The sequence below is a fragment of the Rhinolophus hipposideros genome, assembly GCF_964194185.1.
Source record: "Rhinolophus hipposideros genome assembly, chromosome: 21".
Classification (NCBI taxonomy): Eukaryota; Metazoa; Chordata; class Mammalia; order Chiroptera; family Rhinolophidae; genus Rhinolophus; species Rhinolophus hipposideros.
Window position 1 is genome coordinate 41,524,325 of NC_138067.1, and position 27,972 is coordinate 41,552,296.

At 50.9% G+C, this 27,972-nt stretch overlaps 1 protein-coding gene across 1 annotated transcript; it reads right to left on the reverse strand.

Moving 5' to 3' along the window:
- Window positions 1-1,877: 1,877 nt before the first annotated feature.
- EML2 (EMAP like 2) lies at window positions 1,878-27,468 on the reverse strand. The gene is given in 23 exon segments (XM_081030861.1): window positions 1,878-2,308; window positions 3,869-3,999; window positions 4,974-5,069; window positions 5,490-5,577; window positions 6,085-6,182; window positions 6,414-6,502; window positions 6,833-6,900; window positions 9,491-9,622; window positions 11,237-11,362; window positions 11,511-11,665; window positions 14,568-14,667; window positions 15,545-15,679; window positions 16,501-16,596; window positions 17,699-17,809; window positions 17,922-17,991; window positions 18,483-18,632; window positions 21,625-21,754; window positions 21,965-21,993; window positions 23,907-24,011; window positions 24,204-24,327; window positions 24,418-24,636; window positions 27,175-27,297; window positions 27,300-27,468. Coding segments are annotated over 23 exon segments (2,547 nt in total). The 5' UTR covers window positions 27,346-27,468; the 3' UTR covers window positions 1,878-2,182.
- Between the last annotated feature and the right edge of the window lie 504 nt (window positions 27,469-27,972).

The window sequence follows — 27,972 nt, forward strand, 5'->3', positions numbered from 1 at the left end:
GAGCCCCTAGGAGCTGTAGTTCTAGGTACAGGAACATAGCCACTGCCATAAAATGGCAGGGATGCAGGGAGGGGCGCAGAAAATAAATACTCCCACCTCTCTCCTCCTACCCCTGGGTTTCCTGTCAGTGCCTCTGATCAGAACCCAACCAGAAGGCGGAGGGCAAGGGATCTCCGTGGATGGAGTCTTCACAGGGCAGTCTCCCAGGGTTCAGGGCAGGAGAAAAGCTGAGAGTGACCCTGGCGGACACGTGGAGGGTAAGCAGCATTGTTCTAGTAGAACTGCCTAGGCACGTCCTTTTTATGCAGGTCTGAGGCTGGGCACAAGGGGGCGACAGAGCACCAAGAGACCCAATGAAAGGGCCGCTTCAATAGCACTGGCCATTTCCTCAAGACTTGGACTACTAGTAGATGATGGGTTTGCAGGTATCTCCTGCTATGTCCCTCCTTAGGAAGAGACGGGTTTGATTGTCACGCTGAAACTGCAAGGCTCTGAGCTTTCCATCCCAAGTGACTATCTACAGAATTGAGACAATGAAACACAAAGGTGTAATGTTCTACAAAATTATTTTGTTCTGTCCAGAAAAATCCTGTTTGCTACGGTACCTTATTATAGTTCCATCAGAGCAGTGGTTCTCAAAGTGTGGTCCTCAAAGCATCAGTATCTACTGTGAACTCTTCAGAAATGCAAATTCTTGGGCCCCACCCCGGACAGACCAAATTAGAAATCCGGGGGGGGGGGGTTGAGAGGAGCTACATTGTCATTACAAGCCCTGCAGGTGATTGTAATGCTCCTTCAAGTTTGAGGACTACTAAAGAATATAATAATAATAATAATAATAATAATAATACTCAATGTATCAAACATTATTATCTTGGCCACAAAAGATGAAAAAATAAGAACTCAGTCCCCACCCCAAATATATAGTGGTTACTGTGGCGGACAATGACTGGGAGGGGGCACCAGAGGGCGTCTGGGGAACTGGGATGTTGTTTCTCCATGTAGGAGCTGGCTGCATGGATGGGGTGTTTGTGAATTCAGCAGACTATACATGTATAATGGGTGCACTTCTCTGTGTGTTAAACACCTATAAGAAGTTAAACAAAATGTTCTAGATACCAAGTTCAGAAATCTCTGAGAATCCTGATGACCACATTTGAGCTCCCTGAATCCTGATGGGCCTCTCCTGGACTACCCAGTTCCAGGACCTGGCAATACCTTATTATTTACGATGGATGGAGTTGTGTTTACACGTCTTTTGTAACCCAAAGTCCTCATACTCTAACTCCCAGACATCTTTTGTGTCATTGCCCCATTTCTTTGAAAACACACCTTGCTCTACTTCAAACTTGTGGGACAGATGGAGGCTTCTGAATTTTTGCACAATCCCACCTCCCTGGCCACAATCAGGACTGGTCCAGGACTGGTACTTCACCCAATCATAGTAGACCAACTGGCTGGTCAAGTTAACTGATGTGCAGATGGGCCAATCACAATCCTTCCCTGGGATTTTTTGGACTTGAAGTCCAAGGCTGGTTGATGTGACCTTTGCAGCTGCTGGGTGCCATGTTTCTGTGCTGTGGAGAATGCTGGTTTGAGAAAAATGCTGACTCGTAGGTCAGAAAAGGTATGACATGAGTGTCCTGGTGGCCCTCAAATCCTTGGTTCAATGGCCCTGAAACCCAGAGGCACATCTGCTCTTCCTTGTTTGATTTGTGGGCCAACTGAGTTCTCTTTTGTCGTAAGAGCAAGGTTCATTTCTATCACTTACATCCAATAAGGACCATAATTATGGTCCCTCCTCACAAACACTGTAATATATACACACACACCCATATGCACACACCTATAGACATAATCTATGCACACACCACATATGCAGATCTTGACACTCCACCTCAGTGCATATGTCTTTATTTCTGGATGATATAAAATAATAAACTTAAAAAACACCCCAAACCAAACACCCTAATGGCTTCCCCAAGACAATGTGACCCCTCTTCCCACCCCGATAAATAGAGACTTCTGTCTGTCCGTCTACCCTCCCACTCCCATAACCCTCTCTTCTATAGACATACTCTGGGTATATATTACTCTATTCAGCAATAGACATCTCCCGAAAATAGAATTCCAGCCCTCCCATCTAACTCTACCCTGGCCCCATGTCCCTGGGGCCCCCATATCAGACCACCCTCCACTGCAGTATGCTGGTGTCCTTGCCCCCTGTGGTCAGGGCCATACTGTCATCCCACAAGAAGGCCACATTTGTCACATGGCTGCTGTGTCCACCATATTTGTGGCTGAGGGCCTGTGGTAGGGAAAGAAGGAAGTGAAAGGTCAGAGGGGGCAATGTCACTCCATGTCTTCCCAAACTGACCCCCTTCTCCTCTGCTTAATAAATCCCCCTTTAAGAACCAACAGGGCAAATGATCCGATTTCTTCAACAATTCAATGGTATTAAAAAAAAACCAAAAAAGTGTGCATGTGGGGAAGGCTGTTCTGTACAACCAGATACAAGACATAAGCACATGCAACGTTTGGACCTCGATTCAAACAAACCAAAGTGTGTGTAGAAGGCCATTTTTGGAGACAATCAGGGAAATTTGAATACAGATCGGATATTAGATCATATTTAAAAATAATATTGATTAGTAGGTATGAACATGGATTTGTAGATATTAGTAGGTAAGAACATGGATTTGTAGATATGTTAAGAATTATCTTTATTTTTGAGATATGAATGCTAATCTGGAGAGCTAAAAAGTCACATATTAGGTTGTTTTTTAAAAACTTTAGGAAAAAAAAGAACAGAAGAGAAAAAGAGAAGAAACAAGTATGCCAAATCTGGTAATAGTTGAACATAGGTAATAAGTACAGGAAGGATCACCGTACTATTTTATCTGCTTTTATGTGTGCAAATTTCATAATAAAATATTAAAACAAATTTCGTCTGTTAGAACCAGAGAATGGTAAAATGAATGTCCAGTTTTATCTTAGACCCAGGTTATCTGCTAGTGGCCTGTGGATATGTTGAATATACTCTCTGTTTTTAGAAAGATAGTCGCTGACATTTGAAAATCAAGGAAGTGAGGCAGTCAATTAGCTCAGTTGGTTAGAGTGTGGTGCTGTTAACAAGGTTGTCAGTTTGATCCCCACATGGGCCACTGTGAGCTGCGCCCTCCACAACTAGATTGAAACAACTACTTGACTTGGAGCTGACAGGTCCTGGAAAAACACTCAAATAATCAATCAATCAATCAATCAATCAATCAATCATGGAATCTCACTTTAAAATCCTGATTTCCAGCTTCTGTCAAAACCTCAGATCAGAATGCACTAAACCAGCTTTCCCCCAGTAGTGAAGTGTAATGGGGTGTAAGGAGTAGCTGCTGCCCAGCCTCATTCAATTATTCTCACCGCCTGTCTGACCCCGTGGCCTTGGAGTTTGTGTCCCTTGTTCTAGAACGGCAGATGTTGTAGATCACAGATGATGTAGATTCAAAAAAACCTTAGATTTGTAGTTACTTGGAACCATCATGCGACTTAGAATGTCAACTTGGTGAGGGCAGTGACCTAACTTGTTTACTGCTGTATTCTGTGCCCAGGCACACAGCAGGCGCTCAATAAATATTTATTGAGTTAATGAGGATAAAAGAATCAAAACGCTCAGACTTGCAGATGCTCAGAGGTTTAGCACTGCAGACTGAAATTCATCAACCTTCAGATTAAGAAAGGCCCTTGAGATTAAGCCCACTGCCCTCCTTGTACAGGTGAGTAAACTGAGGCCTGGAGAGGACCAGGGCTGCCTCAATCTTGCCCCCATGGCTGCTTATTACCTCCACCCTGCCAGCCCCCCAGAGGGACTCACTCGAGGCTGACAGCAAGGGTAGCTAAATAGGTGGACTTTGCCAAAGTCATCAGCGGAAGCCAGCAACTTGCCATCATGGGAGCGAGCCACGGCGTTGATGTCAGTACCGTCTGCTCCCTCAGACCAGATCCCTGTGGGTGTGGTGGTGGTAGGATATCAGCGGGAGCCAGGGACCCTCCAAGAGTAACAGGCCCCATCCCAGCCTCCCTACCTTCATCTCACCCAGACTGTCTCTAGCCAGGGGTGGGAGTCAGAACCCTTTGGAAATATGTATCTGATCCTGTCCCCCACACTGTTCAAAACGCTTCGTGGTTCCCTGGTGGCCTCAGGAGAAAGCCCCAGCTTCTCACCATGACCCCCAAACTCTGCGTGGCCCTCACACACACTGCTCTAGCCTTGTCCTCACCAGTGCCTCCCTTGAACTCTGCAATGATTTAGCCACCCTGCCTTCTCGAATTTCTCCAAATGCCAAGCTCTATGTCACCTCTGGGTTTCTGTACATGCTATTATTCCATTTACCTAGAGACAGCTTTCCTTCTTCACTGCCCTGGAATCTAACTTCTCATCCTCCAGGACCAGCCTGGATGTCCCTTCTTCCAGGAAGCCCTCCCTGACTCCCTCCCAGGCTGGGGCCAAATGCCCCCTCTGGGCTTCCTTGTCCCTGCCTGACCTACTCCAAGTTGACTAGGGATAAGTCTGTCTCCCCCACTGGACTATCAGTCCCATGATGGCAGGGCTGGGACTGTCGTGGTCACCACTGTGTCCCAGGACTGACCAGCCCAGGGCTGGGCACAGAGGTGCTCAGGAATTACATGTTAACTACATTAATGCCTGAATGAAGGGGTGACTAGGGCACCCGTAGTGTGAATCTGTCTGGACCAGGTGCTACCACCCATTTGGCCTCATTTCATTACATCTCCAAAGGATATCAATTTTCGTCTCACCCTACCCTTTCCTCTTACACAAATACTGCCCACAGGTGTACTCAAGAAGTGAGTTTCCCACTCCGGAGGTAACCAATAGAGAGAGACTGTGAAAACAACCAGACAGGGATGTTCCTTGGAACTTCTGTCTTTAATGGGACCTTCCCCATTCCAGAACTTACCGAACACCCCAAATCCCAGGACACAAGTAACTGTGGCCCATTCCATGTTCCTAACAGCATCTGCACTGGTGATCTGCTTACAGGTAGCTGGGTCCCCTGGGGCAGAAAATGGGGGAGGGGTTCAGAGTGGAAATAACTACTTACTTAACCCATCCATTTCACACACCATGGGCACTGATGTCCAAGACAAGAGGCTAGGGTCACAGGACTTATTCCACCTCTCCCGACTGGCTTAGGGGGCTGGACCCTAGGTCCTGACCCCCCAAAATGTGAGCAGGGGCATCTGCTTAGAAACCTACACCCCACCCATCCAACCAGAAAGGGGAAGGACTGGTGAAAAATGGGGTTCACCAGGGTGGTAATCAAGCCAGGAAATCAACCAATCAGAACAGCCCTTAAATACGATAGTCACAGGAGAGATACCTGAAGAAGCCAGTCTCCCCTCCCAGAACTCAGGGAAGTCTATGCAAATAAGGAAACCCATGGAGGAATGCCTTTGGGTCTTGGAGAACTCACAGTACAAAATCTCATAGTCCCCGGAGTTGGTGACAAAGCAGCTGCTGTCCTGGGCCCAATCCAGGTGGGTGATGAAACTGGAATGGCCCTACAGGGAGGGAAGGGGTGGAATTAGAGCTGGAACGGGAAGGATTAGATCAGAAGGAATGGATGGCAAAATACAGAGGTTCTGGTGAGAACACAAGGGGCAAAAAGGATACAAAGGCCTTTAGAGCGTGGGGGCAGGGCCAGACTACCAGGGGCGGGGCCAGACTATGATGGGGGGGCCAGACAAAAGGCTTAGAACACAACGGAAGCTTAGAACACGTGGGCAGAGCTAGACACAGAGGATTGGGCTTTAAATGCAAGGGACTGGGCTACACAGAGGGTGTGCTTAGAACAGGATGGGCGGGGCTACACGAAGGGGTGGGGCTACATGAGGGGTGGGCTTAGAACACAAGAGAGGGTAAATGTGTGGGCGGGGCTTAAGCCTTCTTGACGTGACCAGGGCAGTCAGTTGAATGTTGAAGCTGTGCTCCCTTAAGGTAGAAAACTGGTTAATTTTGTACCCCCTGGATGGAGTGGCGGCGCGGGCTGGGGGTCACTGCCCACTCACCGAGCACTTGCCCAGGCGGCTGACCTTGCGGCCGCCTTGGTCCACCGTGTACACGTACACCAAGTTGTCGTGGGAGCCCACCGCCAGGTACGCCCCGTCTGGGGGAGGGGGAGGGGGGCTATGAGGAGGCACCCAGGCTCCACCCCCTCCTCTCTCAGATTCAGCCCCCCACTATCCCAGACTCCTCAGTAGTCCCAAGCTCCATCCCCTTTTCAGTCCTAGACCCGCCTCCCAGGCCTGGACACACAGGTTCCACCCCTTCCCGCTGCCAGTAACTGAGTCTCAGTTCCCAGGCCTTGCCTTTCCAAGGTCCAAGGCCCACCCCTTACCTGGGGAGAAGCTGACCAATGAGATCTGTTCATTGCCATCTGTATGGATAGCCACCAGGTCATGGGTCTCTGTGTCCAGCAACAGCCATCTTTAAGGAGAAGGCATGGGGGGAGGGCAGAAGAAGAGGGGTGAGCTGATCTGGGAGGGGGAGAGCAATCTGTGAGACCTGAGGAAGGGACTCCAGAATAGATTTGGAGAGAAGCTCACTCTCAAGGAATGCTGGGAGATCAAGTCTTGGCAAACAGTTGGTACCTAATTAATGTTCTCTGCAGGCTCTGGGCGAGTAGCGAAGGGGGGTGTCAAGGGACAGTTTGGGAGGGGGGAGCAGAGCCTGGGGGAGTAGGGGAGGGTGGTGTCAAGGGACAGTTTGGGAGGCGGGAGCAGAGAAGCCCTCCCCAAATGCCCAATTCAGCTTTACCTGCCAGTCACTGTGCCCACAGCCAGGACAGAGCCACTGGGGTGGAAGCCAGCAGAGCGGGCAGGGTCCTGTGGAGAGAGAAGAGACATGGCTTAGAGCTGGGGTCCCCCGTCCTTCTGGCCATACCCCTACCTCAGAGCCAACTCTCAGCCTGGAATGAAGGCTCTCACCTTCCTCTGCCGCCCTCCAGGAACCCATTGCCCCAGGCACTCTGGAAATAATTCCCCTTTCCTTGAATAAGCCAGCTGGACCAGAAAACATCCCTCCTGTCATTGTGGATTCTGAATCCTTTGTAACTCGTTTTAAATACCCACAGCTTGATTCATCCAAGATGATTTCCTTAGGTGTTTTTCTAGAGCGAGACAAAGGATATCTGTATTTTTAAGACTTTTGATATATAATGACAATTTGCTTTCCATAAAAGAATGTCAACTTATCACCAGGCGAATCTGAATGCCTGTTTCCCCACATCTTTATCTAATACCCAGCACTGGGTATTATCATTTTTAAACTTTGGGAGGGCATTTGGTTGGTTCGCAGGCAATAGAGCACGATGGAATCAGACTTGGGTACAAAATGTGGCTGTGACACTTCTAATTATATGACATCAAATAACTTTCTCTGTCATAGTCTTGGTTGTGTCATCTGACAAATGGAGATCAATACACATTTTGCAGGATTATTATAAGCAAGGTGTAAAGTCCTTAGAATGGTAAGCTGGTAAATAAGATGGCCCACAGGAAGCACTCAGGAAAGGTCAGCTATGATTATAATTTCACTGTGAGGATGGACAAGTGATTTTATCTTTCTGAGAGGGGCTCCGTCATCCCTACTTCCTTGGTGTGAAAGTCAGGGAGAGGAGTTAAAAAGATGATGGGCATAAAGTGCTAAGCCAGTTTCTCCGGGTATGGTCAACAGACCACCTGAATCAGAATAACCTGAGGGAGCTCGTTACAAATTGTACATTTCTGGTCCCAAACTCAGACGTCCTGAATCAAGAGTCTCTGTGGATAGGACTCAGGATTCTGTGTTTTTAATAACTCCCAAGGGGGTGGGCCCGGTGGCTCAAGTGGTTGGCGCCGAGCTCCTAATGCGCTGCCAAGAGCGGCCAGAAGCCAGTTTGAGTGGCTGGCAGCCAGCATGTGCCATCATGGGCTACCATGTGCTGCCATGAGCTGCCAGTGGCCAGCGTGAGTGGCTGGTGGCCAGCAGCCATCGTGAGCGGCCGACCGGGGACCAACTGCCTCAGCCATGGGGGAGCGCAATGCTCATAATACCAGCATGGGCCAGGGAGCTGTGTCCTACACAACTAGACTGAGAAACAACAGCTTGAACCGGAGTGGGGTGGGGAGGTAGAAGAAGGGGAAAAAAAATATATTAAAAACAAAGCACCCTAAAAAACAAAAACAACTCCCAGGTGATTCTGATGCCCTGGCAAACTGGAGAACTGCTGTTTTGAGCACAGGGCCTAGCATACAGTAGCTGTTAAATTAGGCAGTCAGGATGAGGATCACTATATATGCCCTAACAATTTCCAGGGCAAACCATCCCTGATTCATAGAAATTCAAAGGTCATCGTGTTCCAGGAACAAAGGTAATCCTGGATTCCTGAAGCAAAGCCTCAAAGGGTGGTATGGAGGTTATGATGGACTGACCTTGTAGTGTCCCATACTGCATAGGCAGGAGAGCTTAAAAACTACACTGCCCAGAATCCCTTGCAACTATGATTCTGCTGTGATTTGGGATGGACAAAAAGTTGAAATTGGGTGGGTTCTAGAAGGCAGAAGGCGGAGGCCCTGCTTCTGCCACTTCCTTTGACTAGTTGGATGGTGAAAACAATGGCATTTGCTATGCTAGTGATCAGTCACTAGCCTTGAACACAAGGGCACAGAGTATGTTTTTGGTCAGTGCAAATGTAGCCACCAGTCAGTCACTCTAGAGCAGGGGTGTCCAAACTGCGGCCCACGGGCCAACTGCAGCCGCGATCCATTTTTTATTGGCCTGCAGCAAATTCCAAAAATATATTTAGTTTACTTAAATAAACCAGGTGAGGCAATACGTACTTCACCTCGAGTGAGTGGCCCAGCTGTTTGTGTATTTTACCGCATATGGCCCTTGGTGAAAAACATTGAAAAAACTTTGGACACCCCTGCTCTAGAGCAACACAGTCCAGTAGAACCTTCTGCAATGATGGCAATGTTCTCTCTTAGCACTTTGAAATATGGTGGCCATTAGCCATATTTGAAATGTAGCCAGTGCAGCCACGGCACTGAATTTTTAATTCTGTTTGCATTTTAAAGTTAAGTTTGAGTAGCCACATGTATTAAACAGTGTAGTTCTAGAGCCAACACTTGCAGGGACCACAGCTTCCTGGTTCCTGAATTGCAGCTACAATGACAATGGCATTTTCTTGAACTCAGTGGTTCCTGACTCCCCACCCTTCTGATTCTGACAATGGCAGCAGCTCCCCTGGAGGGTCAGTTCTGTGCTTTTGTTCTGGGCATCCTCCCTTCTAGTCCTTCCAAGCGAATATGGAAGCACCTAAATCCCTTTCTGCTTAAAAAGACCAGGCGCGGGTTCTAGCTGATGCACTGAGCCCTGACACATTGAGACAAGTGGTTCGGTTAGAACACTATGTCACCTCTCCGGTTCCCTTACCTCGATGATCCTGCTCCACAGGGGCTGATGGGACTCTGCACTCCACAGATGCACCAGCTTATCATGCCCACATGTTACAAACTGTGCCCGGCTGGGGTGCGTGGCTAGGCCCCACAGCTCTTCCACATGGCCCTGGCAGAAAGGGAAGACCATAAGTTCTGACCCTTTCCCCTCAAGTCTGATGCCAAAAAGAAGTTCTGGAGTGGCTCCAGCAACCCACCTACCCACAAGTGACCCAGGGAACACCCTTTCCACTGTGTTTCTAAAGAGGCTGTGATCGGACAGACCCCTGCCAGTGTGTGGCTTGAGGCAAATGCCCCATCCTCACCCCCAACTTTGCTTTTTAGTTTGCACTGGAAGGCAAGAGAGCATGATGGATAAGAGCTTGACTTTGGGAGTCAGACGGTACCCAGAAGGCTGTGGGATCCCATGGAATACACTCAGCCTGGTGGATCTGACTTCAGCTTTCTGTTACTGACTGTGGCAGTCACCTAGGCAGGTGACTTCTCGTGGAGCCTCAGTTTGATCTTCTGTAAAATGGGGCTAATCATTGTACGTGCTTCATAATGTTGTTGTGTTCACTCAAATTGTGGATGGAAAGTGTAGAAGGCTAGTACAAAGTGCTTACAAAATGGAAGTGGCCATTATTATTAATAACACATATTAATATATTTAGTCATAAATCATTAAGATTGATAATCAATATAATTATAATAATCAGTATCAGTATAATGATAATAAGTCTAACTCTAACAATATATTAATATATATTAATAATATAGGATATTGATAAAATTATTAAGGGTCTCCAAGGTCCCTTATGGGGATACCTAGAAAATCCCTCCAGTCCTTGTTTTTCTTCATCTCCTTCCTACAGAAAATAAAGCCAGAGGGGGTATGTAAATGCCGCAGCCTGATTTCAGCTCTCCTGTCAGAGGGAAAATGCATGGAGGGGATGAAGGAAGGGAGACCACTGAACAAGGAGTAATTTTGGCTAAGACTCTCAGCACTTACTCTATGCCAGGCAACATTCAAAATGCTGTATATGAACTGACTCAAGAAATCCACAAAACCCCATGACGTCGGCTCTCTTATGTTCCTTTCATAAAGGCACAGAGAGGTTACTCACTTGCCTCATACCACACAACTGATGAGATAGGGCTGTGATTAGAACCCAGGCAGTCAGTCTAAAATGCATGTTCCTAATCAGCATACTATACCATCTCTCAGGAGCTGGGATTTTCAAGTGTGTGGGGGTAGGGTTTTGACACATCAGGAAGGAATTGTGGGTATTTGAGCAGCAAGAATAAAAACAGAAGGACAACAGAGGGCCTTCTTAGATCCCTGGAGCTGCAGACCTGGTCCTGGGAAGTGTGTGCACTACGTTATGTGCAGCCTGGGTGACAACATGCCAGGGCACTTACCAACAGAAAAGGACACCGCCCTGATGAGAAGAGCTGAGGACAGCACAGCTGGAGGATCCTGGGGACCCTCTGCTGTGCTAGCAGTTACCCTGTTGGTTGCTGGATCATGGGGAGTTCTGGGAGAAGTCCTAGGTCCGGGTAGGGTTATGTAGCAGGAGCAGGTAAAGGGAAGGTAAGTGGTATTGGTCAGGCCAAAAGAAAAGGGATGGGGCAGGGAGGTGAGGAAAAACCAGAATGGGAAGATAGGAAAGATGAATGGTGCACGGAAGAGAAGAGAGATCGTAGGGGAGGGAGGCAGGCAGGCGCAGAATAGAGAGCTCACCTGGATGAGCAGCGAGAAGCCCATGTGCACAGAGCCCTGCAGGATGGAGTTGCGGGTGGTCCCCACATACAGTGTGTCTCCCCAGCCCTCCGCAATGGTGCGCACAGGGCCAAAATCCTCAGGCACCTGGGTGGGCAAGAGCGGAGAAGGCAGACAGATGAGTGTAGGACAGACATGGGTGGGGCTGGGAGTGACAGGCTGGGGAGAGGAGGGTCTAGTATTGGGAGCCCTGGTGGGGTGAGGGGAGGTCTCCTTAACTTCATAGGATCCTCACCTCCACCTCCTGCAGCTTGCTGTAGTCGGAACCCCAGAGGACCACCCGCCGATCACGGCCCCCTCCGGACACCAGCGTCCCGTCCCGCAGGGCGCAGAGCCCAAACACACCACCATCATGGGCACCAGGCACCGCCTGAGTGATGCGGTTCCCACCTGTGGGGTGGTCAGGGGCAGGGGTCAGCATGGGGAGGTTTCCCTGTACTGACCTCTGCAAGCACTTTGAATTCTCAATCCTACATCCAGCCATTTATCCACCTTTACTTCTATCAACCCTTCCACCCCCACACTCATCTGTTCAAATACCCTGTTATCCATCCATTAAACCATCTGAACTAATATCTATCCATCTGTCCATTCACCCTTTGATCCATTCACTTGTCTACTGGTTTGTCCATCCATCTATCCACTCACTCAACCATTCATCCAACCCAGGGGTGTCCAAACTTTTTTCAACTGTTTTCACCAAGGGCCATATGTGGTAAACTACACAAACAGCTGGGCCACTCACTCAAGGTGAAGTACGTATTGCCTCACCTGGTTTATATAAGTAAACTAAATATATTTTTGGAATTTGCTGCGGGCCAATAAAAAATGGATTGCGGGCTGCAGTTGGTCCGCGGGCCACAGTTTGGACACCCCTGATCCAATGCATCGATGTACTGATCCATCCAGCCGTCCATCCACCCATCCACCCATTCATTTACCCATCCAACATTCCACCTATCATCTATTCATTCACCCTCTCTTTCATTCAAGCACCCACTGATTGATTCACCAGTCACCATATCCATCCTTCTGTCCAAATATCCACACATGTCCATCTGTTTTCCCATCCATCTATCCACTCATTCATCTATCCACTCATCTGTCAATCTACCCATCCACTCTCATTCATTTATTTACCCATTCAAATCAACAGTTATTTAGCTAACGTTTACTCTGGGCATAGCCTCATGCTGGGTGATACTGGGTACACAGTGGTGACCACGACAACCTCAGATGTTACCCTCACAGAGCTCATGGTCCAATTTCAGAGACAGACTTACTAGCAGTCAGTGACAACCCAAGGCTGGGAAGTGGAAACCCAGAAGACTGTAGGGGTCCTATAGAGGATACCCAGCCTGGTAGGTCAGGGAGAGCTTCCTGGAGGGGTTGGCTGAGCACGGATCTGAAGGTTGAGAAGGAGTTGGCTAGGACAAAAGGATGGAAAAATATTCCAGGCAGAAGGAACAACATGTGCAAAGGGCAGAGAGTAGGACAGAGCAGGGACTATTTAGGCAACTAAAAGAAATCTGGTGTGACTGAGAGTAACATACAAGGGGCAAGAGGAGGCAGGGCCAGACCATGCAGGGTCTTCGAGGCCTCAGCGAGGAAGATGGACCTTGTCCTGAGGGAACAGGGGAGTAATGGGAGGGTTTGGCGGGGGAAGGACAAGGTTAGGTTTATATTTGTTTCTGAGAACAAACAGAACTGGAAAGGGCAAGACTGGAGGCTGTGAGACTAGGGAGGGGCAGGGACGCAGAGAGGAGGAAGGAACCCTCTTCAGTTCCCATCCTTGAAGACGCAAATAAGGTGCCACATGTAATACATCATTTTTCCCACCTATCCTTCCACCCATCCGACACCCTGAAGCCCCACAGGCTGGACGCAGTGGTAAAATTGGGGATATGGAAATGAATCAGTCAGTCCCTGGCCTCAGAGAGCTTATAGTCTGCTGGAAAAGACACATTGCCAATTACTCAGACCTTATTCTCAGCTGTCTAATCTCAAGGTAAGCTCTGAACAACCCTGTGAGGGAGGTAGTGATATTATATCCTAATTACAGATGGGGCAACTGAGTCTCAGAAGGGACGTGACTCTCCCAATGGCTACCCAGACAGCACACAGCACTGCTGAGACCTGAACCCAAGCCTGTCCAACTCCCCAACCCATTTCCCTCCCATTCCCCACACCTGGGGTAGCCCAACAGGGAACCAAGCTCCCCTAGGTCAGGAGAACTGGCACTTAGAGATAATCCCTGCCTCCCCCTCAGTTTACAGGCAGAAATCTGAGGCCCAGAGAGGGAAAGCCTTTACCTGAGGTCACAGAGTGACACCTGGTTCAGGCCTGTCTCCCATATACCCATGAGCAGTACGGCAGATGGCCTGACAAGGGCAGGGGCCTTAAAGACCAAGTGCCCTGACTCTGCCCAGCTCAGCCACTTGCTGGGTCATTGCCCTTCTCTGAGACTATTGTTTTTCATCTGTGAAATGGGAATATATTCAGTGCAACCTTGAATAAGGAACATAGTGTATGTGAAAGCAAAAGTACCCAGGCCAAAAATTCACTCATTTGTTCATGTCATCCATTCACAATTCACCCAAAGGCTGGAACAACCCAGTAAGCCATTGGTTGGGACAACCATTTATTCATCCATCCACTGCCTAGGACAACCAATACATTTATCAGTTCAGTAATCAATCTACTTTCTGGAACAATCCATTCTTCCTAACACATTAATCCATTGGCTGAGATAACCATTCATTCATTCATTCATTCATTCATTCACTCATCAATGCATAGACCCACTGCCTGGGAAAAGACCTATTCATTAACACAGTCATCCATCATGGGGACAACGATTTGTCTTTTGCAGTTATTCACTCACCCAATCATCGACCATTAAGTAGCACAGCACATTCATTACTCATTCTTTCATTCATTGACTAAGAAACTCCTTTCATTTAGTAATTTCTCTGCAACAAACTACCTGTCCATCCATCCACCTACCCACCCACTCACCTACACTCCCACAACTGGGTTAACCCATTCATTTATAGCTCAGATTTGATCCCTAACATGGGATTTGCAGAGGACAAGTATGGGAAATAAGTAAAGATTTCGCGGGGGCAGGATATTGGAGCTGAGCCTTGATGGGGGTGTTGGAATTGAACAAGTAAGGATTTAGCCTGTTTTATCATCCACTGCATACAAGCAGGGTCAGAGAAAGGGAGACATAGCCAAAGGTGCTTAGGAAGGACCAGATAAGGGACCAAATAGGTGGGGTGACACTGACCTTTGCCCCAGACGTAGAGGTTCCCCCCCGAGTCCCCGGTGACCACATCGCCACCTTCCAAAAAGGTCACACACAGCACATACTTCGGTTTCTCGTGTTTCTAAGGTGGGGCAGAAGGGGAAGGTGTCAGAAGTTCACTGAAGCCAGGTGGTCTCCCCGCGCTTGCCCATCATCCAGGACCACGGTCCAGGGGATCGCCTCCATGCTTTTGGGAGGCCCTGCATGGAGCGTCCCCATCTCCAGCCTGCCTCCGTGGAGTGCTCATGTCGTGTATAGTTTCTGACTATACTCTCTCCCTTTCCCACCCCCGGACCCAGTTCCTGCCTCTTCTCTCCTCCCTGATTTCTGTCCCCTCTGTCCCTGGTTTCCCCTGCTCTCTTCCCCTAGGATTCCCCTCTCTCCGCCATATTTCTCCCCTCTCCCTCCCTCCCTCCCTCCCCATCTTCTGTCTGTCTTTAAGTAGGTCCCTCTCCTGGCCCCACCTTCTTCTCAGTATCTTTTCAGTATCTCTTCTCAGTATGTTTCTTTGCCATCTGTGCCTAGTGTTCTCAGGGCCTCCCTCTTTGGGATAAAGCCCCAACTCTCACCAAACGAAGGAGAGCCACATCAGAGGTGTCTTTGCACCTTCTCTCCCCGGCCCTCTGCTTCCCACTCAGCTTCTCTCAGTGCGTGTTTCTTCCCACCAGTTGGCCTCTGACCTCTCCATGTTTATCCATACTATCGACAACTGCAGTGCCATTTACTGAGCGTTTATTATCTGCTAGCTATACTCTTTATCCTATTGAATCCTTGAAACTTCAGAGTTAAGGAAGATCATCCCCATGGGATGGGTAAGGAAACTGAGGCCCCGGCAGGCAACAGCACAGTGTGCTTGTAATCTCCAGCCTTTGGGACTCCTTGGAATATCCTGTCGTCTGCCTAGGTATCCCCGCCTGCCTCTTTCAGGCCCAGCCCGTCCCTGTACCCATGGCACTCACCTCAAAGAGGCCCTGCCGTTTGCTCAGGCTGCCGCCCTCCAAGCTCCAGAAGTAGATGTGGGATTTCCCACAGGTAATGAGCACAGTGGGGTCTGTGGGGTGGAAGGTAGCTACCAGCACGGCCTCGTTGGAGCACTTTGGGGAATGGGAGATCTGAATGAGGTCCTTAAAGCCACCAAGGCCACCACACCCACCCATGTAGGACTGCCCTCTACAGCTGTGTGGGCTGTGCACTCACACCCAAGTTGCCTGTATCTTCTATCTGGGCAAACTTAAATACAGGAGGCAGGGCTGGCCAGTGATGCATTATTGCCGTCCTTACCAACATAACAGCCAGACACTTGGACAGCCCTGCTCTGTATCAAACACTGTGCCAAACACTTTGAGGGGAAGACTCTTGCCTAAGGCCACACAACCAGGTAAGCACGCGTCCAGAATCAACTCATGTAGGTCGGACTCTACCGTCCAGCCTCTCAACCATTTCTCCTTCCCCAAACCGTGGGCCCTGATCCAGAACCCAGTCTCCTGCCCCCAGCCCGGAATGGGCATGTGACCTTGTGCAAGTAGTTCTCCCCAATACCATGCCTCAGGTTCCTCATCTATAAAATAGGCCACTGCCCAGGCCACCTTGATGCAAATCAAGGTCTGTCTTGGACATCGCAGGACTGTAGAATCAGCAGCCAGCTACCTTGTACCAACCCCTCTGTTGGGCCTGGTCCACCCACCCCCTATCCAACATCATAGCCTGCAAGGAAGATGCTACCATTATCCCCATTTTACAGATGATACAACCAAGACTCAGAGAGGGCAAACCTCCTGCCCAAAGTCACACAAGCCAGCAAACAGCAAAGCCAGGATTTAAATGTGAGTTTATCTGATTCCAGACTCCTGACCACTGAGATCTGGCCAGTCCCATGATACACCCCAAGGAGAAGGGATGAGAACAGTTACCCCACCTTGCTATCCACGACCTTGGTCTCCTTGGCCCAGTCCCACACGGAAAGCACATGATCGTTGGATTCGTCTACTGCACAGAGCAGGTTGCCCCCGTTCTAGGAGGAGGAGCGAGAAGGGGAGAGGGGCAAGATGGGTCAGGATCCACCTCCCCCAACACTTCACTCGCTGGGGCATTTGACACTCAGACCTGTTTTAAGATGTTCAAAGTCTCTGGCTCACGTCAGTGAAACACATTAAAATACATACTCCCCATCCAGCAGCCATACACACATTTAAAAGGTTTTTATAATTTCCTTTTTGAAATGACTCTTCCCTAAGAAATCAATCTAATTTTCCCTCAGCCACAATTTCTCTGCAGTCATCACATGGTCAGGAATTCTTACCGAGACCTTCTAATCTGCATTTTCCTGTGGAATGACTTTTATGTATATGAAATTAAACAATCAAGTGGTAAAATGCTGTTTTTTCATACCTTTAAACACAGGTTAATTTTGATTTTGCAAGGCTCCCCACATACACATACACTTTGGCAACGAAATAGATTCTTTTCCTCCCAAAGCTCTAAGATGTCTCCATAGGCCTCAGAAAACTTGTGAGGCTCCAATCCTGGGACTTCCTAAACTATCTGTGGGAGGACTGGCTGTTTTTTATTCCCCAATCCATTGTAGGCCAACACTTAGGTAAAATACGGTTAAAATGTAAAACATGATTAAAGAATAAACAAGAAAGCCCAGCAATCACGTACTTGGATGTTGTGGGAATGTCAAATTGCTCTATAAATTCCTAAAGGCTTACTCTCAATTTCTGTACTTATCTTGCCCAGACCTGCCAACACCCATCTAACACAGTAGCAGAGCCTCACCACCCTGGAGGCTGGGCTGAAAATGCCTAAGGGATAAGGACCCTTGGAGAATGAAAGGTGGTGTGAAAAATAACACAATAAGCATTACCTGATCTACAAGGCGTCACTGAGGAGTATGTTTGGGGCAGTCAGGACCCTTCAAAAGGGCTAACAGAGCAGGTCTGTGAGGCCACACAGATGGGCGTTCAGCCTAGAGTGCTGCCAGGAGGCGTGGCCTACACTTGCGACATCACAGTGAAGGCATGGCCTCCATCCCAAAGGGGCAGGTGGGAAGAAGCAACACTGGCTCCTGAGTTTGGAGGTGAGAGGCAGGTGAGGGTCAGTGCAGAACTCACCGATTTGGAAAAGCCCACACAGCACACAGCTCGGTCAAACACCCCCAGGCCCAGCACGTGTAAAGTAGAGAGGGAAACTGAATCCCAGATGCGCACATGGGGTGGCAGTGGCTACAGGAAAGAAAGAGTCCTGTTACCTGGGGGCCCAGCTGCCCCCAGGGGGACCCCCCACCCTGTAACCAAACCCCTCCCGTCTCCCTGTCCTGCCCCCCCACTCGGTTACCTTTCCCTCCTTAGTGGTACCTGCCACCTGTCCAGTGGCAATGGTGACCATATCAGGGTGGACCGCCAGGCTGAAGGGAGAGAAGACAGATGGACAGGGCTCAGTGGGAGGGAGCAGTCCCCCAGACCTTTCCTGTAGCAGGCCACAGCCACAATGCCTGGTTATTCATTCCACAAGTTGGTTGATTGAGTTTAGTCAATAAACATTTCTTTAGTCTTTCAGTAGCAATACCCCCAAAGGGTATCCCAGCTCAGGCCTGGGGTCTCTAACTCAAATGCCTACAGGGCTCAGGCCTCTACCACAAATGGCCAGGAGAGGGCACCCATTTAAAGGGGCCCCGCAACCAAATAGGCCGAACACACTGCAGGATTGTCTGGGGAGTCAGCTCTAAGTTTTCAACAGTGAAAAATCTAGGCAATTGAGTGGATTCACTGACATTTGAAATGTAATCAATCTACATTTTCTCCCCCGGAGTTCAGCCTGCAGGCCAATGGAGGCCTGGCACCACTCTGCCGCCCTAACAGAGCTGGAGTTCTCTTCCCAGCCCCTCCCAGGCCTCACCATTTGATGTCATCATTGTGTCCCAGGTAGTGCCGCTGTCTCTGCTCCTCTATGCTGTACAGCACGGCCACGGAGGCCACAAAGTACACTATCTCCCCTGTGGGCAGCAGGTAAAGGTTGGCGCGGCAGTCTCGGCCACGGTAGCCATAGCTGGAGATGCCCGGGCCGGTTAAGGAGCCTGTTTGGCATTGCTCGTACTGACTACCAGACTCAACAAGGTAACGGGAGCTAGATTTTCTTGCTTCCACTCTTATATCCGTGAGGATTTGAATGATGGTAACCCCCCCCCGACAAAATTATGTCCACCAAAATATTACCCCCTCCCGAATCTGTGAACGTGATCTTACTTGGAAAAGGAGTCTTTACAGATGTAATTAAGAATCTCAAAATGTGATCATCTGGATGGGTCCTAAATCCAATGACCAGTGTCTTTGTAACACATAGACCCAGGGGTGGAAAAAGCCGTCTGAAGACAGAGATAGGAGTGAGGCAGCTACAAGCCAAAGAACTCTTGGCGTTGTCAACAGCCATCAAAAGCTGGGAGACAGACATGGAACAAATTCTCCCCCAGAGCCTCAGGACGGAGCGTGGCCCTGCTGACACCGTGATTTGGGATTGCTAGTCTCCACAACTGTGAAAGATTTTCCTGTTATTTGTTACAGCAGCCACAGGAAACTAATATAAGCTCTGGACCATCCCCCTGCCCCCAGAGGGATGCTGTTAAAACCCATGAACTCTAACTCAGCTCATATCCCGCCTCTGCTCAGAACCTTCCCATGGGTCCCACCTCACTCATAGCAAAAGTGAAAATCTTTACAAAAGCCCAGGCACAAGGCCTGACCTGATCTGGGCCCTTATTCCTCATTCCCCTCATACCTACTCAGCTCTTCCCTGTTCTCACCTCAGGGCCTTTGCACTCACTGTTCCCTCCACCTGAGTACGCTTCCCCCTCTCCCTCCATGGCTTCCTCACCTCCTCCAGGTCTCTGCTCCACTGTCAGCTCCCGGGAGAGGCCTTTCTGCCCATGCCATTTGAAAGTGCAAACTCATGTACCCTCACTGCCCTCATCCCCCTCCCCCCTCATATTTCTGCAATGCTCTCATCAGCATCCCACATGCTATGTGTTTAACTTATCGGTCTCCACTGGTCTCTGCTCCAGGAGGACAGGAATCTTTGTCTATTTTGTTCACTGTTGTATCCCTTGTGCCCAGGTCAGGGCCTGACACACAGCTGACATAAGAAGTCAATTATCTGCCTAAGGAATGGCTGACTCTCCCCTGTTCAGAACTAGCCTGGCTGGTCCCTCCCTAGCCTTAGCAGGGTTCCTGCCCTCCCTTGCTGTCTGATTTGGGAGTTCTTCACAATGCCAGATCATTAACTGCCAACAAGCCTTGGCACTAACTTTCCCTTTGCCTAGTACATTCTATCTGCCACCCTTCTTAGCTGTCACCTCCTCAGAGCTGCCCTCAGGCTCATTTCCTCCACTGAACTTATCCCATTTAGTAATTATCTGGTTAATTGATAAACTATCCATACTCCCCAATGAGACTGAGTCCCATGGTAGCTGAGACTGAGCTGTTTTGTTCAGTTCTGTAACTCCTCCTCTGAGAAGCCCTCCCTGATCCCCAGGCTGGGGCAGCTGCCCACTCTGGGTTCCTCTATTCCAGCCCTGCCCACTATAAGTTGTCACTGCCAAGGACTCTGTCTTCCAAGGACTGAGAGCCCAGGAGGACAGGTAGACACTGTCATGGTGAATACTGGGTCCCCAGCCTTGGCCCCAGAAAACGTTCAGAAAAGATTTGAATGAATTTCAGTATGTGTATCCTGATCCCATAGAAACTGCCCCACCCTCCAGTCATTTTTGAGATGGGAAATGAGCCACACTAACTCTTGCTGTCTCAGCTGTCTCTCATCTGATGCTCATCAAGCCCAGCCTGGTATGACAGCTTGGTATTCCTTGATTCCCATGTATATTTCCAGCTGCCTTGAGGAGACTATGGGCTCCACCATCCCTGCCTCCTCCAGAGCAGAAACCAAAGCCAAGAGAAGAGCACAGGGACTGGGTCCCTAGGATAAGGATCCCAAGCCCCAGTGGACTTTTTGAAAAAAAACTTGGGGCCTAAAGTCAGAGCTCTTGACTCAGATCTGCTCTAGCTCCCTAGGACAGGGCTCAGTCCCCTCTTGGCCTCAGTTTCCTCATCTGGGAAGTAGGAGTAATAATTCCCATCCTCTAGGCCTCAGAGAACTCCTGGAGGACACTGGCTGTAAAAATACATTCTTAATTTTACAAAAGACAGGATCGTACTATTCAACATATTTACACATCAAATAACTTAGAACAGTGCCTAGCATGTAAGTGCTCAATAATGATTATTTTTATCAATTCCTGTTTATGGGACACACATTATGAGCTCAGTACCTTTACACGTTGTTTCACAGCCCAATGAATCTAAGATCATGAAACCCATTTTTCAGTAGACAACTGAGACACAGAGGCAAGGTGACTTGTCCAGGGTTACACAGTCAGTCAGAGACTAGGCTGGGGTTTCAACCCATTTCTGCCAGTCTCTGAAGTGTTCTTAACCATTACCAATTTCTGTTTCTCAAACACACCAAGCCCACACCAAGCCCTTGTACCTGCTGAGGCCTCTATTTGGAATATTACAGTTCTTCCTATGCAGGCTCGTGATTGTTCAATTTGAAGCTCAAATGCTCCCTCCTCAGAGAAACCTAGTTATTCCCTTTCTATAAGCTTAAATTACTGTATTCTCAGAATTTATCACTATCTGAAATTATCTTGTTTATCTAATCACTGGTTTCTGTGTTATCATCTGCCCATCCCCCCCTTTAGGTGAGCTCCATAAACCAGCTCACCAGTAGAAGAGAATCTGACATATTGAAGACGCTCAGCAAATATTTGCTACTTTAATGAATCATAAGGGAGAATTTCAGCTAACCTGCCTTCCTCTGCCCCCTCCTGACTACAGGGTCATCTTGACCCCACCAGCCACAGAAGGCTGGAAATCCCACCTTCAGAACAAAGACCTCCCTCCTGCTGAAGTCCTACACCAGAAGGGCTTTTGTCCCCTCTTACTGCGGGATGGGGTGGGGGCGGGGAGGAAGAGATTAAACCAAAGGATACACCCAGTCCAGCTTGAACCGGCGGGAAGGCAGCTCTGAGCGTGTATCCAGGCTGTAGGTGGGCGCCAGGTCATCTGGGATCAGCATGAGCACAGGGCGGCCCCTCAGGAACATTTTCACGGAGCCCTCCTCTGTCAGAATACCCCTAGAGGTCAGGTGCTGACTCCAGCCCCCATCCCTTTTTCCTCTCCCCTTCAGGCTTTACTTTTAAAAAAGAAAAAAGTAGGAGGGGAAACTCAGGCCAGAGGCAAAGGCCTAGTAGCCAGGTCCCCTGACCTCCAGCCTCCCCCCTCTTACCCCAGCAAGCCCCCAACCAAGCCCCTCACGCTCTCCCCACTTACCCATGCTGAAGATAACTTCTTTGGTTTTGCTGTCAGGACAGGATAAAAAAAAAAAGCACCCTAATTAGTAAGCAGGTCAGAAAAGGGGAACCACTATTCCCCCATCCCAATGCTCCCCGTTCTTCTGATGCGTAAGGGGGGACCGCGTAAGGAGCGGAGCGCTGCCTCTCTGCAGGCCGTGTGCTTTGCTCGGTTGATCTTGCAGAGCCTAAGACACAGGCCCAGAGAGGCAGTGATCGCCAAAGGTCACACAGCACCAAGTGGCAGGAACGCGATCCTGGAAGAGGGGAGTCAGCAGGGACCCCCACCTTCCTAACCAGAGCGGCTCTCCCAACGCTCCCCACCCCCACTCCCACAGCGCCCCGAACTTCAAGCAGCAAGGGAAGCGGTGAACGTTTAAGGGGAGGGGTGTGTCTCCACGTTCCCTCCGCCGGCTGAATGGGGCAATGCTCGTGGGCCTGGGTCTCTGGCGAGGGAGGAGACCTGAGATCCAGGCCCCTGAGCGCCGGGAGAAGGGGGTCTACAAGAGGGTCTCACCCAGCTCCAAAGCTACTCATGGCGGCGGCTGGCGGAGCTTCGGGGCTGGAGGTGGAGCCGGGACCGGCCCCGCCGCTTCCGGCCCTGGGAGGCGCCCGCGCCGCGCCCTGACCCGCCCTCCGCGACTGACCCCGCGAGCCGGCGGGTCACAATGGGTTTCACATCCCGGGCTGTGGGGTCCTGATACCAGGCTCTTTTTAGGGAATGGAGGAGAGTGTTGCTTGAGAACATGGACTCAGGGGCGTGTATGCCTGAGTTCAAATCCCAGCTCTTCCACTTCCTAACAGTGTGGGCAAGTTACCCAACTTCTGCCTCGGTTTCCTCGTTTTTAAAACGGGGATAATAAGAGTACCTACCTCCAGGGGTGGTTGCAAGAGTTAAATTAATTCGTGTGAAGTGCCCGGAGTAGTGCTTGGCACAGCGCTATATACCTGTTTGCTATTATTTGAGTGGGGTTGAAACGTCTAGTTTTAGACAGCGGCCCTGCCTTAGTCCTGCCCCTAGACCCTGACCACGCCCATTGAATCACGACCCCGCCCTTACGTTTTTACTCCGCTCAGCTCCGCTCCGCAGTATGGCCCCACCTCCATGGAGTTGACCATGCCCAACATTCTGATCACACACACCTCTCCAGATTCTGCCCGAGTTGACTCTTCTCTGGATAATTGACTGTTCCCCTGGACCCTCCACTGGTACCGCCAGGAATTCTGACAACCACCGCTTTCACGTGACCTTGTCCCTGAGTTGAGTCCTTTCAGACCTCCAGGTTGGCTCCGCCTCCAGAGATTGGACCGTGCCCGCCTATAGCCCTGCCCAACCCTCAAGCCACGCCCATTTCTGCCTGGCAGTGACCCAGGCTCCGCTCCGCCCCACTCCTTGCATCTGACATTCCCCCACCTGGTCGCAGTCCCAGTGACCCCCCACCCCAGGTTCTGATTTGATCAGGCTAACACTTCTGACCACTCCCTCAAATTCCCATCACGCCCCTCCCTCTGAGTCTCCTATTTCCTGCAGAAATTTCTCTGATGCTTCTTCGCTGATAGTACCCCTGATACTCAATGGGGACGCTCCTCTTGTAGCAACGCCCACAAACTTGGCTCCTCCCTGACCTCTACTAGAGCTCATCCAGGAGACAAGACCTTCCAAATCCCTCTGTTCTGATCTAGCCCCTTAATGCTTTGACCACGCCCCTCAATGTTGGCTCCGCCTTTCCAGGCCTTCCCCTTTCTACCACACTATTGGTCCCTCCAAGCCTCCAGCACGGTTCCTCATTCTGAACTAGATGACCCCGCTTTAGGTTATCACATCCTGTCCTGAGACATTACCATAAATCCCCATTCTCTTAGATGCCCATCTGGGGTCCTGGCCCCACTGTCTGCGACATGGCCCCGCCTCGGACTCTTACCCTTCCTTTTTGGCGCTGCAATTGCTGCTGGAGGATGTGGTGCGGCTGCGGGGGTCCTCGCGGCGCACCGAGGCCAGGCGCTCCGGGGACAAGTAGCGGCGGGCACTACAAAGAGAGCACATATTTAGGGCGGGAACCTGCGAGGTCAGCGGGCGAGTGCCGGAGGCAGACGAGAATCTCCCCGCACCTTCCACTGCTGGAGTTCGAGAACATGAGTCTACCCCTTTCCATATACACTGTCACTGTCTCCCACAAGGTTTAGAAAGGAGGCTGAGGATCCCGGCTTTCGGGCCTTACCTGCGTCCGGAGGTCGCCTCCTTCTTGGGGGAGGAAGGGGACGTGGCATAGCCACCCACGCGCCGCTGGGGTCCTGAGCCATTTAGGGGCGTCCTGGGTGGAAGGCCTTTCAAGAGCTGACACACTAGAGGGATGAATTTAGACAGAAGCCCGTGAGCGTGAGGTCCGAGCACCGGCCCCTCTCTATCTCACCCTTCCATTCTAGAGAAGATACCCGAGGCTGTAGTGCCTAGGCGCGGAGGCGCGCGGCCCTTGGGGGTTCCCCGCGCGCGCAGTGCAGCGCCCTGCTCTTCGCATGCCCGTAGGCGACGCAGCGCGTCAGCCAGCGCCGCCTTTAGGACCGCCAGCTCATCTTCCTGCAGCTGCAGCCGCTGCTCCAGCGCCGACACGCGGTCGTCCACCTCCATGCCGCTCGTGCCCGATAAATTGTCATCTGGAAGGTAGTGGAGTACTGGCTGCAGGGGCCACCCAGGAACTCCAACGCCCGAGGTGTCCTTCCCGCCTTCCCCGGACTGAGCGGGGCCAGCCACGCCCCCTTCCTCTCCCGCAACCTGGGCCCGAGACGCTTGGAGAAGCGCCAACAACAGGGCTCGGAGGAGGGGCAAGGAAATCCCCATGGCTCTCAGTCCTTACCCCCACACTCCTTTCTGCCGCAGCGCCCTGGAGTGTGACCTTAGGGAAGTCCCTTCTTCTCTTACCTTGAAGAGTGTACGAATCTAGAGCCTCTCGACTCTGGTTTTAAGATTCTATGACTAAGATGCTAAATATTTATGAGTGATATCAACATTTTAAGGATGACATCAACTTATTTCTAGTGACACCAACGTTCTAGAATTGATCCCCAATATTCCCCCGATGAATAACAATATTTTATCGCGGATACTAACGTTCCATCTCTGACTTTCCTAGCCAAAAGGTCCTGTGTGGTCCCCTTCCCCTTCTCTTCACGCTGAGGGGTTCGACCCCAGAGCCTGAGGCAAGGACAGAGTTTCTGCGGCCCCTGGCGGAAGACTTGGGGGTTGCAGGCAGCACATCGCAGACCCAGGAGACCCACACAAGGGAGATGCGGGCGAGGACCTGACCCCCAACTCTCTTCCCTAGCCGGAGCATCTCTCCTCTGTCCCCCTACTTTATTTCGCTTCTATACCCCACGCCCCAGATTCGGCTCTCCTCCTCTCCAGCCCAAGGGTGCAGCCAAAATAATTCTTCCATCGCCCCTCCCCACACACACATTTTCCCGAAATGGGAGAAGCGGAGGACCGGGGTGTCTCCCCTTCCCCCTTCCTTCCAGACCGCTCATACCCAGACTCATTGCTGGCAACAACCGAGGATGCCCTGGCCCCCAGCCAGATGGTAGCATTAACAGGAACGGGACGCATACGTCGCACCTGCCATCCCTCAGCCATACCTCCCCGCCCGACCGCTGGGCTCCGCAGTGCAGCCTTCAGTCCCTCCCCGCCCTCCCCCAGCGGCTCAATAGTCTGCCAGGCTTCGCCGGCCCTGTCCCCCACCCAGCGCCAGTCTGGTCCGGTGCCTGGACCTGAAGAGGAAGGTAGGGGCTTCCCAAGGTCGGAAGGAGATAGTTCTCTGGACTTGGAACTCAAGAGGAAGGAATCTCAGGGTCCTGTTGGCCTCACATATGCAAAGGAGGAAAACTAAGGACGGAGGTTGGAGCAGTGTGCAAACTTGCCAAAGGTCACACAGCAAATAGGTGAGGGGCAGGAGGGCCCAATCACCTCGTTGTGTGGAGCCCCCTCTTACTTAACATTAATAATACCTACCAAAAAACAGATTTGTTAAAGTGGGCTTACATGTGGCAGGCACTGTTCATGCAAAACACTTAGCACGTTTCCCGGCTCATGGTATGTGCTAAGTAAATCCAGAATATAATTAACTGTTATTATGGTACCTAATGCTCCCAGCGACTCTAGTAGTTTACAATTATACCTATTCTAGGAGAAGGGGAGAAGGAAGGGGACAAAGGTCCAAAGAGATGAAGTTACTTGTACAAGGACACACGCCGTTTCAGCAGCAGAGTAGGTACTCCACCCAGGTGTAGACACCCTGTCGTCCTGCCTCATAGAGGGGCACAGAGTGAAAAAATGAGCAAGCATCCTGGTCCTCTGCCAACTTCAGTGGTCCCTGGCACTGAGGTGTGTGTCCAAGGGAGTGAGCCTCTAAAGTGGAAGAGGGTCCCTTCTCAGGGCCCTTTGAGTGAAATAGAGGAGCTTTCATCTTGGCCCTACAGCCTCCACCCAGAGAGGCCAGTGGCATTCTGAGGCCTTGGCCTGGCCTCCACCACAAGACTCAAGTCCTCTGACTCTACATACCATTCCCCACCTCAGTCCTTTTGCCCAGAGACCATCCTCCACTTCTCACTTCTCCCATCTCCCCTCCCCTCTGCCTTCACCTCCCCTCATCTGGGACTGACACGCACAATGGCCCTTCTAGTACCATACTAATTTGTCTGGGGAGAAGAAGGGAGTCTTAAGGGGTGGGATGGGTGGGAGGGGTGGGGCCTGAGAATTTGGGGGGTATAGTGGAGGGCAAGTCCTCTGGTGGTCCTCCCCAGTCCCACACCCAGTCCACAAGTCTGCACCAAATCCCACCCTCCCTCTAATCTGTCCCTCTGCCAAGAAGGGAGAAGGTCCCAGAGGATTGAGAAGGGATAGGGAGGACAGAGTTTCAGACCTCCAGGCCTTCACCCCTTCGATCCCAAGCTCCCGAAGGTTCTGACCCCTTGTCTCCATCCAGTCACCTCCGGAGAAGGGGGGAGTCAAAGCGGGTGAGGGACTGGGATCAGGGTTTTGGGGATCAAGGACCTTGCTCTGGGGTGAGGGTCCTGCTGGAAGAGGAAGGAGAATCTTCAGCAAGGGACAGGGACGGAGACTTGGAAGCAGGAGGTTAGGGCAGGAGGAGATGTGTCCAACCCTGGGCGGGCCCAGGGTCAAATGTGAGGAGGGGGTCTCACCGTTGCAGTATTGAAGCAGCGAGGACGTGTCGTAGAGGCCGCAGAAGGCCGGACCGCGCTCAGCCATCGCCCAGCCACAGCCACCGCCGGCCCCCCCGGCCCCAGCCCGGGCCTGGTCCCCTCCCCAGGCCCTGCCTCCCGTTGCCATAGCAACGCCCTTCGTTCCAGCATCCCCGGCTCGGCCCGCCTGGCATCAGGCGGCCGACTCCGGGCCTGGCACCCGGATCATCCCCCAGGATGCCCAGAAAGGGGGGGTCGGGACACCCCCTACCAGGCCACACAACACAATCCTCGGGCCAGGATTGGTTGCGCCTAGATCCCCCCCTCGGTACCGTCTGGTCCCGCCCATAACCAGAGCGTATTCTCTCTAGACCCCCAATGAGGTCTAGGACCAATGAGAGCCTGTCGCGCAGGCCCCTCCGCCAATACGGACACAGAAGGATGGGAAGGGGCAGGGCCTTCCCTGCTTTTCAGCCTGAAGCCTAACTCCCGACTCTGAGAGAAAGATAGGGTGGAGGAAGACACTCCCATATTCCCAAAACCTTCTCCCTAATCTTTGAATGGATTTCCCAAAATCTCCCTTGTGAGACTAGAACCCGACCCTGGAGTCTTAAATCCACCCAGATATCCACTAGCTCCTCCCTGGAACTCTTATTCTAGCCCAGTTCCTAGAGCCCTTGTTTATTAGATCTAGACCCGCCCCCAGCGGTTTTAGCTCCACCCCCAGAATCCTGCGGGGGCTACTGTCCTATTCACGCCCCCAGAGCCTTTGGCACCGCCTCTTGGAGCATCGGAAGG